Source organism: Neopelma chrysocephalum, unplaced genomic scaffold, assembly GCF_003984885.1.
Source record: "Neopelma chrysocephalum unplaced genomic scaffold, ASM398488v2 Primary Assembly neopelma1_26, whole genome shotgun sequence".
Lineage (NCBI taxonomy): Eukaryota > Metazoa > Chordata > Aves > Passeriformes > Pipridae > Neopelma > Neopelma chrysocephalum.
Genome location: NW_020897695.1, coordinates 17,996,038 through 18,011,804, shown reverse-complemented (window position 1 = coordinate 18,011,804; position 15,767 = coordinate 17,996,038). Strand labels below are relative to the sequence as shown.

The window sequence follows — 15,767 nt, the reverse complement described above, 5'->3', positions numbered from 1 at the left end:
AATCTGGATACATAAGCATTCTGATTAAACTAGAACTAGCTGTTTTAGTCTCTCATTGGCTTACCATATCACTTATATCATCATCATGGAATCATCATAGAATGGCCTGGGTAGAAAGAGACCTTAAAGATCATTTAGTTCCAACATTTCTGCCATGGACAGGGACACTTCACTAGAACAGGTTGCTTAGAGCAACGTCCAACTTGGCCTTAAACACTTCCAGGGATGGGGAATCCACAACTTCTCTGGGCAACCTGTTCCAGTGCCTCACCACCCTTACAGTAAAGAATTTCTTCCTAATATGTCATATAAACCCTCTTTCAGTTTGAAACCCCCGTTGTCACATCACTAGATGCTCCTGTAAATAGTTTCTCTCCATATTTCTTGTAGGCTCCCTTCAGGTACTGGAAGGCAACAATTTGGTCACTCTGAAGCCTTCTCTTATGAATTTTAAGAGAGTCTTCTCTTATATCTTATGAATTTTTTGTGTTTGCGTGGTAATGCTACCTTGCACAGAATTTGACTATCAGGCTAGCTAAAGTACAGTAATAGGTCTTGGATATTATTAATTATTATATTTCTACAATGGAAATGTACCAGGGGACAATTAGGAACACATGCTAATTGTGTTTGTATTGCTTAGCTTCATTTCTTGGATTTTTATTTTGATGTATATTAATAGACTTCTAATAGACATGGCTATGTTTTCAGAGGAAGGAGGTGTAGCTGTGTAGCTGTGTAGAATAAATTTGAAGATAGATAAGTCACACATGAAGAAATGCATGAAACCAAAACGTGCCTGGGGTGAGGCAGACACCAAATTAGTGTTTTGTCCATCTGTCTGATCTCCCATGAATTCAGTTTTACTATACTAAACATGTAGTAACAACATATTTGAGTATGAGTGGATATAATAAATTAGGAGCTTGAAAATAAAGTTACGATAAACATGCTCTGCCTTCTGAAATCTGACACACCGCACCCAGAAAAACAAAAAGGAGGTAGTAGAATCAACGCGCTTGAAGGGGTTTTTTTCGGTGTAGACAACACTGTAGCATATATTGACATTAAAAGCTTCAACTTTTCAGACATCTTCAAGGGAGCACTGAAACGTGTCTTTCCTGTCTATCCCATGCAGGGAATTACTGGAATGCAGCTTCTTTCATTACTTCATCGTCTTACCTCCACTTCTCCACCTTCCAAGGGGAAACCAGTGCAGACATCTCCTTCTATTTCAAAACATCAGCCTCAGATGGGGTTTTTCTTGAGAATCTGGGTAACACTGACTTCATCAAACTGGAGCTGAAATGTAAGTATATGCTTCTCATCACTATTCTTGGCACCTGAACAGGGTTTATGTCAGATAGTAGGTTTCAAGAAATGTGTATCATTCAGTAAAATGTGTACGCTAACTACATTCTGAAAAAACTTTCAAATCAAGCTGCTTGACGTATTTTCAGGTTGCCTTATGTGGGAAGAGCACTTGAAGTATATTTGGATTGTTTATTTAGGGGAAAAATACAAAGCATAGAACTGGTAACATCAATTATAAAAATGACACTGACCTGAAAAGAGTTTCCAAAATTGCATGGCAGAATTATTTCTTAAGAGCTTATTTTTTTCAGCTCTGTATGCTTTTCTATTTTATTTCATGGTTGCTTCAGAAACAGGGAAAAGAAAGAAAAAAGAGAGACCATCCTAATCATCACTGCAAGGAGCCAAAGAGCTGTAAACTTGCATATGATATTTAAAAGCCATAAAAAAATCTCATAAAAATAAATCTTTATCACCATTATCTGTTAACAAAATTGCTGATCTGAGAAAGAGAGTATATGATATCAAGAGGTGAGTTAATTTTATTATTTAAACCACTTTTAATGGCCCAGGGGCAAACTTTCCAGGGAAAGGTGCCGAAATCCTCAGCTGTACCTGAATTCTGCTTAGTGAAATTGAAGCAGCTGAATTAGGGAGAAACATGTTTTATGTCTCCTTTGTCCTCCCTTGACCCTGCCATAAATGGGAGCAGCAACAGGCCTGCTGTGCTTTGAGTGGTTGTTATTACAGCCCCTAGCAGCACATTACAGCAGTGGGGTTATATGAGTGCAGCAAGCAGCCTCCCTGCACTCCAGCACTGGGAAAAGCATGTGTGCTTCCTTTTGCTACAGGAGCTACTCATGGACACCAAGGAGCCAGCTCTAAATACTGATGCACAGAAAAAGTTGCTAATGTTAAAAGAGAAGAAATTTCTTGTGGACCCCGAATAACCTATCTTTTATGCAGATGCAATATAATCTACATGCACACATCTAATTTTAAAACAAAAAACCATTTTCAACACTTCCCAAAATTTAAACACAAATCAGAATGTGGAGACTTAGAAACCACCAGAAGGCCCCTTCAAAATGCATCTGAATTTTTTCCTCTGGGTAAGAATAAAATGCCAAGTTTCAATTGGGTGAAAGTATGTTTCCTTCTTTCTACAAGGAATTTATTTCATGTTGCTTAATCCCAGTTTGTCTAATCTGCAATTAGAGCAAATCAAAATAGCTCCTATTGAGTCACAGGAGATAGTCTTAATTGCTTTAGCAAGGGACACAGCCCTTCAGTAATAAAGTGGCAGCTATTTCTAATTTCCCTTTGAATTTAAATAGTACTTCTAATCAGCTGAGGTGGGCATTTTCAGAGTTTCTTGCTCTTCTACTTTATGAAAGGTGGTCTCTGCTATTGTAATCAGACCAGTCATGCTGTTCACTTAGCTAAATGGTGACACTAACAGTGAATAAAGGCGAGTTGGCAGTGACTGTAATTCTTTTGAACTCAGCTCAAGATTAAAAGTAATCATGCTGCAACTGCTCACTGAATAGATGCACCAGTTCAAGAAAGTACGTGGCAGTTTACTCAGAATATCGTTAAACAGGACTTTAATTTTAAGCCCGTGCTTGAGATCCGCTGACTTTGCTGTGACCTGGCATATGCAACCTCTTCCTTGTGTCCTATAATTTAACCCTTAGATTATAAATTCTTAGTGGCAGAAATTGAAATATCATCTGTAAAAACAGATGTGAAACATTGGTAAAAACTATGTTGACTGTATTTGCTATAAAGTACAAAGCAGTTCATTCAATGTATTTCCATTCACTCTACCCTTTCTTTCCCAAAAACTATTGCTTGAAATTTTCAGAGCCCCAGAAACTAGGCCTTTCTGTGACTTAAATGTTCTACCAGTCACAGCTCATAAAGTGACTCAAAAAAAGTGTTCAGAAAGAGTTGAATGTTGTGAGTTTAGTAACAAAGAGAAACTGATTCTCTCTTCTGAATTGCACATTTATTTAATGAACGTTTGTTTTACATAGTTTTTATGTTTGTTTCATTCTAGTCTGTACTTATGGTTTTCTGGAATTCATTCAAATGGAAAGTAAAGTTTCAGAATTTCAGAAGTTTCTTACACAGTTTACAGTAGAATCTGCTACTTCCTAAAGGTCTGTTTCCCCTTTACAGAAGTCCTGTAAAATTAATATGTGAATTTCTCCCTCAATAGGAACACAAAGTTAAATCAATACAATAATTACAGAATTATCCCTAAACTCTTTCCATTGGCAAGCTGCTTTTTGACTAACCCATCACATTCTCTAGTAGAACAGCTATTTTGTATTAAAGGTTTTTTACATAATAACCATCATATTTACTGCAACTGCTGTACTTCAAACAACCTGTTCTCGATTTCTTTACTTTTTATCATTCTAAAGGGAAAATGTTTAAATCAGCATCCTGCCAGCAGACAGTGCAAATTCTGTTTTCTTCTTCCCTTATGTGTATAATACCTGTATGTACCTGTAATACGTGGTTAGTGATGTATAAGCTTAGCTTGAAGTCTTTGGAAAGCACAAAAGTTGTTACTAGGAAAACTCATTAAATTATTTTACTGGTGTTCTGAGCTTGGGTCTAATAAGTCTTAAGTCTTATATTGTCTTAAGGTCTAATAACCGCACAGATTTGCTCCAGGTTCATATAAAAAAAGAAGTGGAATTTGCAATATCTTGAAGAGTAGCTTCATACACCTTCACTACAGCCCCAGATTGCCATCTCTGGGGAGAGGAGAAATACAGGAAGGAAAGGAAGAACATGTTTCTCTGATTTAAGAAATAGCCCTTCCAAACATCTGAAAAAGAAGACTGTCAAGAAAAAAACCAGTGATATAATTCTACTGTGAATGTGGCTGAAGTCTTTAACTATTCCATTTATCAAGAAAATCCTCTGGCAGGCTTGTACTTGTCACCATTCATGGAACAGCTGACAGAGATATAGAATTACCTGAAGCCTCAACTTTTACATACACCAGTAAATCTACAGAACCCCATTATTTTCATAGCTGGCTGGTCAGCTGACATTAACTAGGACTGCTTAGAAAGGAGGTAGTTGAATAAGGTACTAATTTTTCTTAAAATCAAGGGTTGGACTTGATAATCTCAGAGGTCTTTTCCAAACCTGTTGATTCTATGATTCTATGATTCTAAGTCACTTTTGCAACAGAAAAAAACCATGAGGCTTAGAAATAAAGGTCAGCTTGTGTTTGATCCTGACATGAACATGTAAGAGAGGAAGGATCTTTCTTATTTATTTATTGTAGAAAGCCGGGAATATTTACAACCACTGCATTCAGGGATGTCACTTGGCTGATAACCCCTGCAATGCTAGGTGCCCCAAAAAGTCTCCCCAAGGAGTGATCATTGAATTTGGCAGCTGTGAAAGGGATTATGTGGAGTAGCTTGCTAAAGGGAGCAGTGGTATAGCTTCAGGGTGGGTCTACTTGCTCTGTGGGCAAGGGATACTGACAGCACTCTAATACCTAACATTTGCATATGCAAAGTCCCACGATGCTTCTGGTGCTTAGCTGTTAGCTGTTTCTAGGCTACTCAGTTAAGGCATAAGTAACTCCTCTAAAATCAGACAAGAAGCAGTGACAGACTAGGGACCATGATTCCCATTGCTGTTTGCTTCTACCCAGAGAGCATGCTTTCCTCCAGACTCAATGTTCTAACACAAGACTGATTAATATATTTTCTTACAAATTTTAATAACTCCATCACTTTTTTCTCCAGAGGCATCCTAAAATGGAATTCTACCATATCAATGAGTTTTCCACATAATACTTAAATTACCATATGTTGAAGTAAATACAGCTTACATTTTCCACCGCTTGATTTTTCACCTGGGTAGGGAAAGTGTTGTGACCTTCACTATTTCTTTTAATTGAGTTGTTACATTTTTTCCCTAGCAGAAGGTCACTCTTTTGTAAAAAATCCCTGTAGTAACGCATGTTGCACTAGCCACATGTCAAAAAATGCATAGGACGATGAAACATCTCTTCATCCCAGAGGCCCATGAGAAGTTATCAAATTAAATGGAAAAACATTACATTTCTTCAGGGAAATTTATGACCCAAATGTTCTTACAGCAGTATTTGCGAACTCTCATCCTATTCCAGGACAATGAAAGCTTCAAACAAACAAACAAAACAAACAAAAAAACCAGTCTGAAGAACTGCAAGCAGCATTCTTTGAAAGATAAGATTCCATTTCAGATGAAGTAGGTGATGCAGAAATTCTTGATATTCAAATAGAGATTTATGTCCCATCCAAGAAGACCAGTTCTACCTGTACCTTCTTCTTCTGGGTATAGGTGCCCAGTCTGGCATGTGGGAGCAAGCCAAAGGCAGAAAATAAACATTCCAGCTAAAACTGATCAATAGAAAATCCTAGGCACAGGGCTATGAGGAAATTAGGTCGAAGCTTCTGTAAGCAGCGTGGACTCTGACAGAGAACTGGTACAGGTTGCTTTACTTTGGTCTGCCTCAATGTCAGTATGGCATTCTGTGCCTTACAGCACATCCCCTCAGCATTATCATTCTTCTTTCAAGGGTGATGTGATGCCTTTCTCATTGCCATAAAAGCCACTTTAACAGTCGTTTATGTTCAGTGTCTTATAAATCAGTTGCAGCTCACATAAAGTTCAAGGTGGGAACTGGTTAGCATTCAAAAAGCAAAGTTCTCCCTAACTTTGATTTGTATTGGACGAAATACATGCAACAAATGGCAAACTGTACTGGCAGTACCACCCACTAGTTCTTCTCAGGTGTTGGTCCTCATTTCCAGTCTACTTTCTGCTACATACTGAAACTGCATAGGCTTTGTTGCCTTATTCACATGTGCTGATCTTTGTCCCATGGAAAGTGAGTATTTACTATGCTGCACAAAATTACCAGGTGCTATAGGCATATGACAGAAACAAACCTTCTGCGTCCTTGAATTTAGATCCTCACTATCACACAGGCAGTGACAATGCATAACCTGTGTCTATCACTCTAAATTTATCCAACTCTCTATTTAAAATAATTTGAATCTTTGCTGGCTGGACAACTGTGTTTCAGACTTTCACACCTTTGTTTTTTAAGAGTCTTCTCATTCCTAACAGTTTGATTTGTATCTTTTCTTTATAGCCAGACATTCTTTTTTCAGTATTGTTCTTTGGCTGAACTAATTATTTTCCCTTTCTAGCATTTACTCTTTCCCCTTGTATATTTATGGTGCAATCACGTCTTCTCTCAGCTTTTAATTGCTGTGGTAAGCAAGATAAACTCACGTGGTTTCTTCTCATAAGATATTTTCTCTTTTTCTGTTCTCTGGTTATGCTAATAAGGTTCTTCCTACTCATTGCACCTTGAATTCTTCGTTCTTAAACACAGGTAGTCAAGACTACCCACATTAATTCTGGTAATAGTTTATTAGTGCCCTCTACAATTAAATTAATGCTTAGGCTGCCCATTGTCTCCTAGGAATTTCTGGCTGATCACACTGGGATACTGTTTATTATGTATTATTTTCTGACCTTTCCAACCCTGTGTTGCTGGCAAAATAAAAAAAAATAATATGCTGACTTCTTGTGCAAAGATATTCATTATAATACTAAATATGACTTGACCCTAACCAAATTAGAGGTCCTTTAATTTTCTGATGACCCGTACTTTACCCATGTCATCAACAATCTCTGCAATTCTATTTTTCATCTCTGCTCTTTTTGGAAGAAAATCAAATATGCTAAATCTATAACAATTCTCTTCTTCCAAAAATCAGAGGGTTTTTTAAATCAAAGAAGGGCATGTATTTGTTGACTTTGTTAAATCCTCTATATGATTTCATATTCTTTGTGTTCTGCCTCACATTAGACAGTGATGTCTGCTTTACTTACTGACTTCTTTTGTACTCTTACCTTTCTCAACTGCAGGGTAAAATCTTGTCACTAAGTCATTAAACTATGATAACTCCATTAGTTTACATTTTCTTTGTAATTTCCTGTAATTTGGCATAAAAATTCACATATAGAACTGAAGTCAATACATTGATATATAAAGACTTTCTTTTCCTGATACTCTTCGAAGTGACTGTGTGACTTCTTGCATTAGTTCATGCAGTAAGTAGGAGCTGGATCCCACTTTGAGCTCAGCTGACTTCTACAAGCTCAGTTTTCTCACTGAGTTTTCTGCTTTAACACGGAAACAATAACACATTCCACAAGAAACTAGGAGGACAAACTTCCTCTCTTCTTGATAGTAATGACTGATTTGGTTTACTTCACCTCCTGAAGACAAGGTGTCAGAGGCTAGATCTACCAGAAGGCTTAAGTATCTCAGTACCAAATGTTGATACTAAAAATATCTATCCACCTGCCACCTAGCAGGAATCATGTCCAGCCCATACCAGATGAAATTTTCCAAAGGAATTTCCTCAGGATGTATCCTCTGACAGGCCCAGATGTACCTGCATCTTTGTAACACCTGAATAGCACATGAAGGGCTCTGGTTTCAGTGAAGTAGGCACTGTTCTGCCTACTTTACATGGTCAGACTAGGCAGATGTTCCCTCTGCGTTCCTTTTCTCAGATACCTACCTGCACTGCATCCTCTAGAACAGGTTGTGCAAGGCTGGTCTTGCTAGTAAAGACTGAGGCAAAGAAGGTGTTTATTACCACAGCCTTTTCCCTGGGTCCCCTGCATCATTCAGTGTGCCCATATTTTCCCTAGTCTTCTTTTTCCTACTTAAGTACCATTAAGGTACTTGCATAAGACTATCTTCTTTTTGCCTTGCTCCCTCCTCTCAGGATCCTGACCTCTACCGTCTCATGATCACAGCTGGTGCTGTCTTCAACCTTTCCATCCCCAGCAAACCCCTCCTTTTTTGAGTGTAAGGTCCAACAGAGCATCTCTCCCCATTGGCTTCTGTGTCACTTGCACCAGGAAGTTGTCATCAATAGCTCTCCAGGAAACTTGCTTATGCTCCACTGTTTAGTCTCTCCAACAAAGACAGGAGGATCAGGGCCTGTGAACATGAAGCTACTTCTAGCTGCCTCTAGAAGGTCTCATCCACTTGTTCTTCCCCGCCAGGCAGCCTGCATCAGATCCCCACTGTACTGTCACCCATACTATTCTGCTCTTGAATCCTTACTGTGGCACAGTAATTGGGAGAAAGTTCTCAGTCAGGCACAAGAAGTTGGACACAGTGATTATGTGGATGATTATGATTAGATTTATTGCTAATACAGTATCTAAATAGCGCCAATGCAGCATCTAAACAACAACTCTATCATTATTCCAATGGATTATATTATAATGAGGTCATGGTCCCTCCTGTCGCGTCACAAGCTTCAGTGAGACACCCTGGTTTTCTAAACTTCTCCGAGAAGCCTAGATATGACTAGGTCCATTTAGTCTCACATTTGATCTATAGTTTTTGTCTAAAGGGTTATAATATACTTAGGTTTAGGTAGAAGCATACAGGTTGACAGTATTTGGCCTTGCAGTATTCACAATTGCAAAGCAACAGAGCACCTATGGAGCTACTTTAGGATTTTATCTCCATATGTGACCGGACCTTCGCACTTTTACTCACTCTTCCAAAGTGAGTGTTCCCCATCTTTGGGCTGGATGTACCCTTGAAGGGGCAGGAATCCACCTGGAAGCTGCCTTCTGCCTTGGGAGACCAGTATTCCTCATTGGCCCAGTCTCCAGCATGATTTTATACCCTTATGCAGGCTGATGTGCACCACAGTCAATCACAAATATCTCAGCTCCCCCATCCCCAGAATACATCAATTATGCAAGCACCCAGACAGTTCCTCCTGCAACTTCCACCTGGTGTTCTTAGGACAAACCTCTTTGCCCATCAGAGACAGCAGAAAAGAAAGGAGCAGAGAGGATGCACACAGAGACCTGCCTTTGTCACTGTCACACATTTAATCCTAATCATCAACATCATCCCATATGTTGAAACGCCATGAGTGAGGAAATCTGAAAGGGTCCAACCAGGCTTCATTGTTTCCTGAGGCTATGTGTCCTGAATCCAATGGATCTTCTGGTCCTAAATTATTTAGATATTTTTGAGAATCTTTCTTCTTAGTGGTTAAACAGTCTTGATATTCTGAAAACTACTTCTTTTATTTAAACTTTTTAGGTAAAGTGTTGGCAATTGCTTAGATAGCCTGTTGAAAGTCTGAATTATTCTTTATTGTTTTCACCAAAGCAATTCAGTTTTAAAGTAGAAAATTATTTTCTGTGACTAGATGATAAGATATAATGAAAGTGGAAGTGTTTTTAATAATAATACAATTATATCCATGGTGCATTAAATATTTATGCAGATGATCAATTCAAATTTTGTCAACAGACTGATTCAAGTAAATATAATTATTTTGTCTTTAAGAGTTTGTGAGAACATTATAAAATGGCAGATGCTAAATGTTCACATAGAGTTTTGGCCACAGATTTTCCAAACACTTTGCAGCATTTCTTCATGGTTTAAATGGTAGTTTAAAAAAATATCATTTTAAACCTCTCTCAATTCAGGCTCTATCTTTCTACCTTGCCTTGCAATGGTTGTTTTCAGTATAAGGAAAATGAATATTTCTGCTCTCAACTTTTCATTCAGAAACGTTGCACACATGTATGATTTCTTACATTTTAAAAGGAAAGAAAAACCATTTGTGTAAAATTTTGTTAAAAAGTTAATAAAACAGTAATCTATTTTTTAAGAGTGTGAAGGCAGTTACTATCACACGGCTGCTATAACACTATCTTGCATAATTTAGACTTTTTAGATCGTCTTGATCTAAATGTCTTGGTTTTGTTTTTAAAGTAGAGATTTTTGTCTCAACTCATGGACTGAGACAGAGTTCTATTAGTATGAAATCTTAAAAACAAATGCTTTATAAATTCTTAAATTCACTCACCCTTTTATTTTTGCCACTGCTACAGCAGGAAATAAGAACAAGTCTCCTGTTGACTTTACATTTCCTGAGACTCATGCATAGTCAAGCAAAGTAGTTAACATAAGGTGGTTAAACCAGGCAGGTCCCTCACTCACATGCTGAATCAAATATTCTGCCCCTGATTACCATGAAGTCTAAGAACATATTTTTACCTCCAATGAGTCAGTTCTGTTTTCCACTCTCCTCTAGCACTTCATGATACTTCTGGTTTGTATTTTTGGTAGATATTTTTTCCTGCTGCAGAGTAAAAAGTAGACAATACCAAAGATATCTTCTTCCAACTTTAGGGGTCTACCCTGGGTGTTGGCAAATGTAAATTATTACAAGTATATTTTCCAGAGTAGAAAATCTTTGTCTAAAACTTCTGATAAAAGGAAGCCACAGTCAGCTGGGCCCATCTACCCTGACCCCTCACATGTGCCCTTTTCATATACAGTTACTACACTAAAAATAAAATTGAGTCATATTTTTGGATGGTCTTTTTTTATTGTGGTAGTACAGAGCATAGTGCAACAGGGTCCTTACTCTGATGGTGACCCTTGGACAGCCACAAAGAAATAAATAGCTCATAAAATAGGCATTAACTGACAAAAATTTATACGGCCTAGCAGAAAAATCAAGAAATTCCTACCACCATGAGGACCTTACTAAATGTAAAAGTGTTTGGGTAGCTACCACTCAGGCACCTTAAAACCTCTACAAGTCTTAACCACAGCCCACAGCAGAACCTACAGCTAATACACAAATTACAGAATAAGGAAAGCACAACATGAAAGGAAGAAGAGGACACAGGGAACATGCTTTGTTTAAAGGACCATCACAGAAGTGTGAGTCTTGATGTCTAGTTTTCAGGTCCTGCACCAGGCTCATACTGCTTTTAGTATCATGCACAATTTACAATTTTGACTTATTTTTATGACATTCAAATGCAACATAATTGAGAGGGGGTTTGATATCCTTGTATCTGCTTGTAAGCACTCAGACCCATTGCTCAGCAGCTTTAGGACGATGACAACTTCATAGCAATTTTTCATAGTAAAAGAAGCCACTCCTTCCTCTCAAAAAATCTCTCTGTTGCTTTACCATGCTCAGACATAATCTGATTTCATGGACATTACCACCCAGTTTTATTTTGCCTTTCATCCAACAAAAAATAACTACCAGTTACACAAACCTTTTATGTGCTGCATGGGAGAACTCTGTTCTGATGTCTATGCTTTCCCCTTGTTGCAGTGCCTTCTGTTGCACAGGATCAGTTCAGTTTCATGTTAAAGTATTGCAGTTAAAAGGATATAATGAAGTATATTATAACCCATTACAGACAGGAAAACACACACCTCCTCTGCTTTTCCACTCAATGCACTGACTATAGTTCCCTTTGTGTGAATCATCCCTCACAAAAGAGACCAGAAGGTATTGCTCCTGTATTATTTTAAGCATTAGTTACTCTCATGAGATGAATCAACAGACCTTCAGTGAGTCACCACTCCCATTCCTTCCTTCTTTCCAGGCAGTTAAGTAGTTATCAGAAGAGGTCTGGCTGAATGGGAGGTAACATCTATCTGAAATTGTCTTTATTGCCTTAGAATTAAAGCAAGTAGGTATTTTTTCAAGCTCTGCTCTAACCATCTGATGTTTGACTTTAAACAAGTCCTTTCACATATCTTTGTTTCAGTTCCCTGTTTGTGCAGGACCGTTAATGTTTTTTTGTTCTTAGTGCCCATGGCTGAAAATTGCTGCATCAACTAAAATATAATGATAAAAGTATGAGAGTTGTTTCCAAGTGCTTATCTACAAGACAGCTGCAGTGCAATTAGCATAAGTGAAGCCATTAATAAATAATGCTAATAAATAATTATCTTTTTAGGGTATATTTGGCCTTTACATGATGTTTCATGAGAAAATTTGGTACTTTCGTTTAATGCAACTTTTTTTGTCCCCCAAAGCAATCTAATCTACTGTGTAGGAAGACTGGTATTTATGTTTCACTGGTTAATTAGTAGTTGAGATTTTTTTAAAGTGAGATAAAAATAACTTCGTTATTACCAAAATCAAATCCCTCCTTATCTTTGTCCTCACAGAGATGTTTACTCATTATGAGAAAGGTACTATACTGAGTTCTGATTTCCCTCCATATTGAGCTACAGTATAGTAATGCCTTTCCAAAATATTGCAAATTATATGTGCAAGTGCTTGTCTGTCAGTAGAAAGGGAACTGATGTTTGTCCACAAGGCGAGAAAAGCCAGGACCATTTTTTTTTTTACTACCTTGCACCTGGAGAGCATTTAGCCAGTTTCAGGTAACCTGTGTGCAGTTTAGTGTAATACTTCTGAGTCAGCTGGTATATACTGAATATCTAAGATTAAAACCACAGGTGAGGATAATGAATTTCAAGGCTCAGCATGGATAAAATAGGCAAAGGTTATTATAGTTGAGGGAGTCTAATCCAACATAGGCAATGAAGGAACAAAAAACCATCAAGCTATTCAGTCAGCCAGATATACGAAAGCATATTTGAACAGTCATAAAATGAGATGATGAAAGAATGATATTAACATATTTAATTCCCATTAATCCAAAGAGGCTTGGTTCCTGTAAACAGAGAGCTAGGATTTAGACTTATTATTTGTCCAATTGTTGAAATTACTTGTCCAGTTGTAAATCTTACTAGAAAGAAGATATTAGAGTATCGTGAAAGAAGGATAATAACACACTGAAGTTCACTCCTTTTAAACATGAAGTAAAATAATTTAAATGTGTGCAGTCTTGTCTTACAATGTGAAAACATAGTCACATGCATAAGAAAACAGCAGCTTTTGCTGAATCATGTCAGCGTCTCTCAGTACATCTAATTCCCTGTCCATTTGCAAATAAATGTCACTGCAATTTTACAGCTACCAGATGTAGATACTGCACACAGGGGAGACTGAATCAAGTGCCTTCAGGCTGCAAACCAAACCGTGGAGAAAGTGAGGATCAAAAATATGAGAAGGATAGACACTTTAGGGGGTGCTCTTTCCTGCATTCAGCAAAGCCTTTCTCTTTATTTTTCATTCTTATTTAGGTTTTCCTTTGGTGTGCAGGATACTATGAAAATCTCAAGATAAAAACATATTAAAAAGGTCATAAGAGGCTTCAGACATTCTGAAGAGTTATGTATTCCTAATGAAATTGCTCAAGAATTTAATAAATTCTATTTATCATAAATTAGTTTTTTTAATCTTTTGGATTACTATTTGTGTCTTTTTTATATATTATAGTATAATTTTGTCCAAAGCTTTAATGATTGCAGCCATTCTGCTATACAAGTTTTCCTTCCTTTACCTTTAATTTAGAGGTTAATTTCTCTTCTCCTTTCTATACTTCTATACTTTTCTAGACTTCCTATGACTGAAGGTAAAATGTGTTTAAAAATACTTCCTCCAGGCAACAAGAACTTCACTGAGAGAAATCAGTAATACTGTTACAGAATTTCTGAAATCCTCACTCCTCCTCATGGCTAGGCTTTGCGAACGAAGATTTGGGAAGGACTCTACCCACTTTTCTTGCAAGCACGTTGGTGGCTAAAAAGGCCAATACGAGAAAGGCATGTCCAGTTGCAAAAGACACAGCAGAAAGACTCCTTAGATGGTATATTCTGCAAGGCTCGATTCTTTCTGCGTTGTCTTTTCTCCTCAAGGGTGATCCTGCGTGCTTTCTCAAAAGCATCAGCAGCGTTATAAATGGTCTGTCTCCAGGCCTCCCAATTAGAGACCAGAGTAGACCAGTTATGGCGATCAATATGCCCGAGGCTGAGTTGTTGCTTCAGGGAGTCCTTGTATCTTTTCTTTGGGGCTCCTCTCTTGCGGCAGCCAGTGGCAAGTTCACCATAAAGCAGGATCTTAGGGAGGCGGTGGTCCTTCATCCTGGAGACGTGCCCTGCCCATCGCAGCTGCGTTCTCAGTAGCATGGCCTCAATACTTGTGATTGCTGCCTGTTCAAGAACAGATGTATTGGTCACATAATCTGACCAGTGGATGTTTAGGATTGTACGGAGGCAGCGTTGATGGAAGCGTTCTAGGAGACGCAGGTGGTGGCGGTAGATGACCCATGATTCGGAACCATATAAAAGAGTAGACAGCACTATGACTCTGTAAACACTGATCTTGGTACTTTTCTTCAAGTGTTTATTACGCCAGACTCTTTTATGAAGCTTTCCAAAAGCACTATATGCCTTCGCTAACCTATTGTCTATCTTCCCATCAATCTTACCATCTGAGGAGATGAGGCTGCCTAGGTAATTAAACTGTTGGACTGATTTGAGTTCTGACTGGCCGATGGTGATGTGGGGATGATGGAGGACTTCCTGAGGTGCAGGTTGATGGAGAACTTCAGTCTTCTTTAAGCTGACTTCCAGTTCAAAGAGCTCAGCAGCATCTGCAAAGCAGGATGTTAAACGCTGCAGGGCTGCTTCTGTGTGGGCAACAAGGGCAGCATCATCAGTGTAAAGCAGCTCCCGGACAAGATGGTTTAGGGTCTTAGTGTGGACCTTCAGTCACCTTAGGTTGAATAGGCTTCCATCAGTACGATATCGAATGTAGATACCGTCCTGATCATCGAGGTCTGCCGTGGCCCTTTGGAGCATCATGCTGAAAAAGACTGTGAATAAGGTAGGAGTAAGAACGCAACCTTCTTTCACACCATTCTTTATTAGAAAGGGCTCAGAAAGTGTGTTGCCATATCTGACTTGGCCGTGCTGATCCTCATGAAGTGAGATGATCATTTTAAGGAACTTGGGGGGACAACCTAAACGTTCCAAAATCTGCCAAAGACCTTTTCTGCTCACAGTATCGAAAGCCTTGGTGAGGTCGACAAAGGTTAAATAGAGACCTCTGTTCTGTTCCCTACACTTCTCTTGCAGTTGTCTGAGAACAAATATCATGTCTGTGGTGCTCCTGTTGGCTCTGAAGCCACACTGACTTTCAGGTAGAATTTCTTCTGCTATAGCAGGTATTAGTCTGTTCAGGAGTATTCTTGCCAAGATTTTGCCAGCAATGGAGAGCAGAGTAATACCACGGTAATTTGAACAGTCTGATTTAGTACCTTTCTTCTTATACAAGGTGATGATGACTGCATCACGAAGGTCTGAAGGTAGTTCGCCTAGTTCTCAACAGCGCACCACAAGCTCATGAAATTTAGCATGGAGTGCAAGGCCCCCATGTTTCCAGACTTCAGGTGGAATTCCATCAACCCCAGCTGCCTTGCCAATTTTCACCTGCTGTATGGCCTTGAGGATTTCTCCTAAACTGGGGGCAGTATCCAATTCATATTTCACCGGTTGTTGTGTGATGGACTGAAATGCTGAGTCTTGGACTACACGGTTGGTACTGAAAAGAGTCTGAAAGTGTTCAGACCATCTATTCAGAATGGAGGTTTTATCTGTCAGAAGTGTTTGACCATCTGCACTGAGT

The 15,767-nt window shown here is 38.5% G+C and overlaps 1 protein-coding gene across 2 annotated transcripts in view; it reads left to right on the top strand.

Moving 5' to 3' along the window:
- The window catches only part of CNTNAP2 (contactin associated protein like 2), a 1,044,217-nt gene that overhangs the window by 927,998 nt on the left and 100,452 nt on the right, over positions 1–15,767 (top strand). For both annotated transcript variants that reach the window (XM_027675789.1, XM_027675790.1), the window contains one exon: positions 1,139–1,309. In XM_027675789.1, the coding sequence (XP_027531590.1) occupies positions 1,139–1,309 (171 nt within the window). The remainder of the gene's footprint in view (positions 1–1,138; positions 1,310–15,767) is intronic.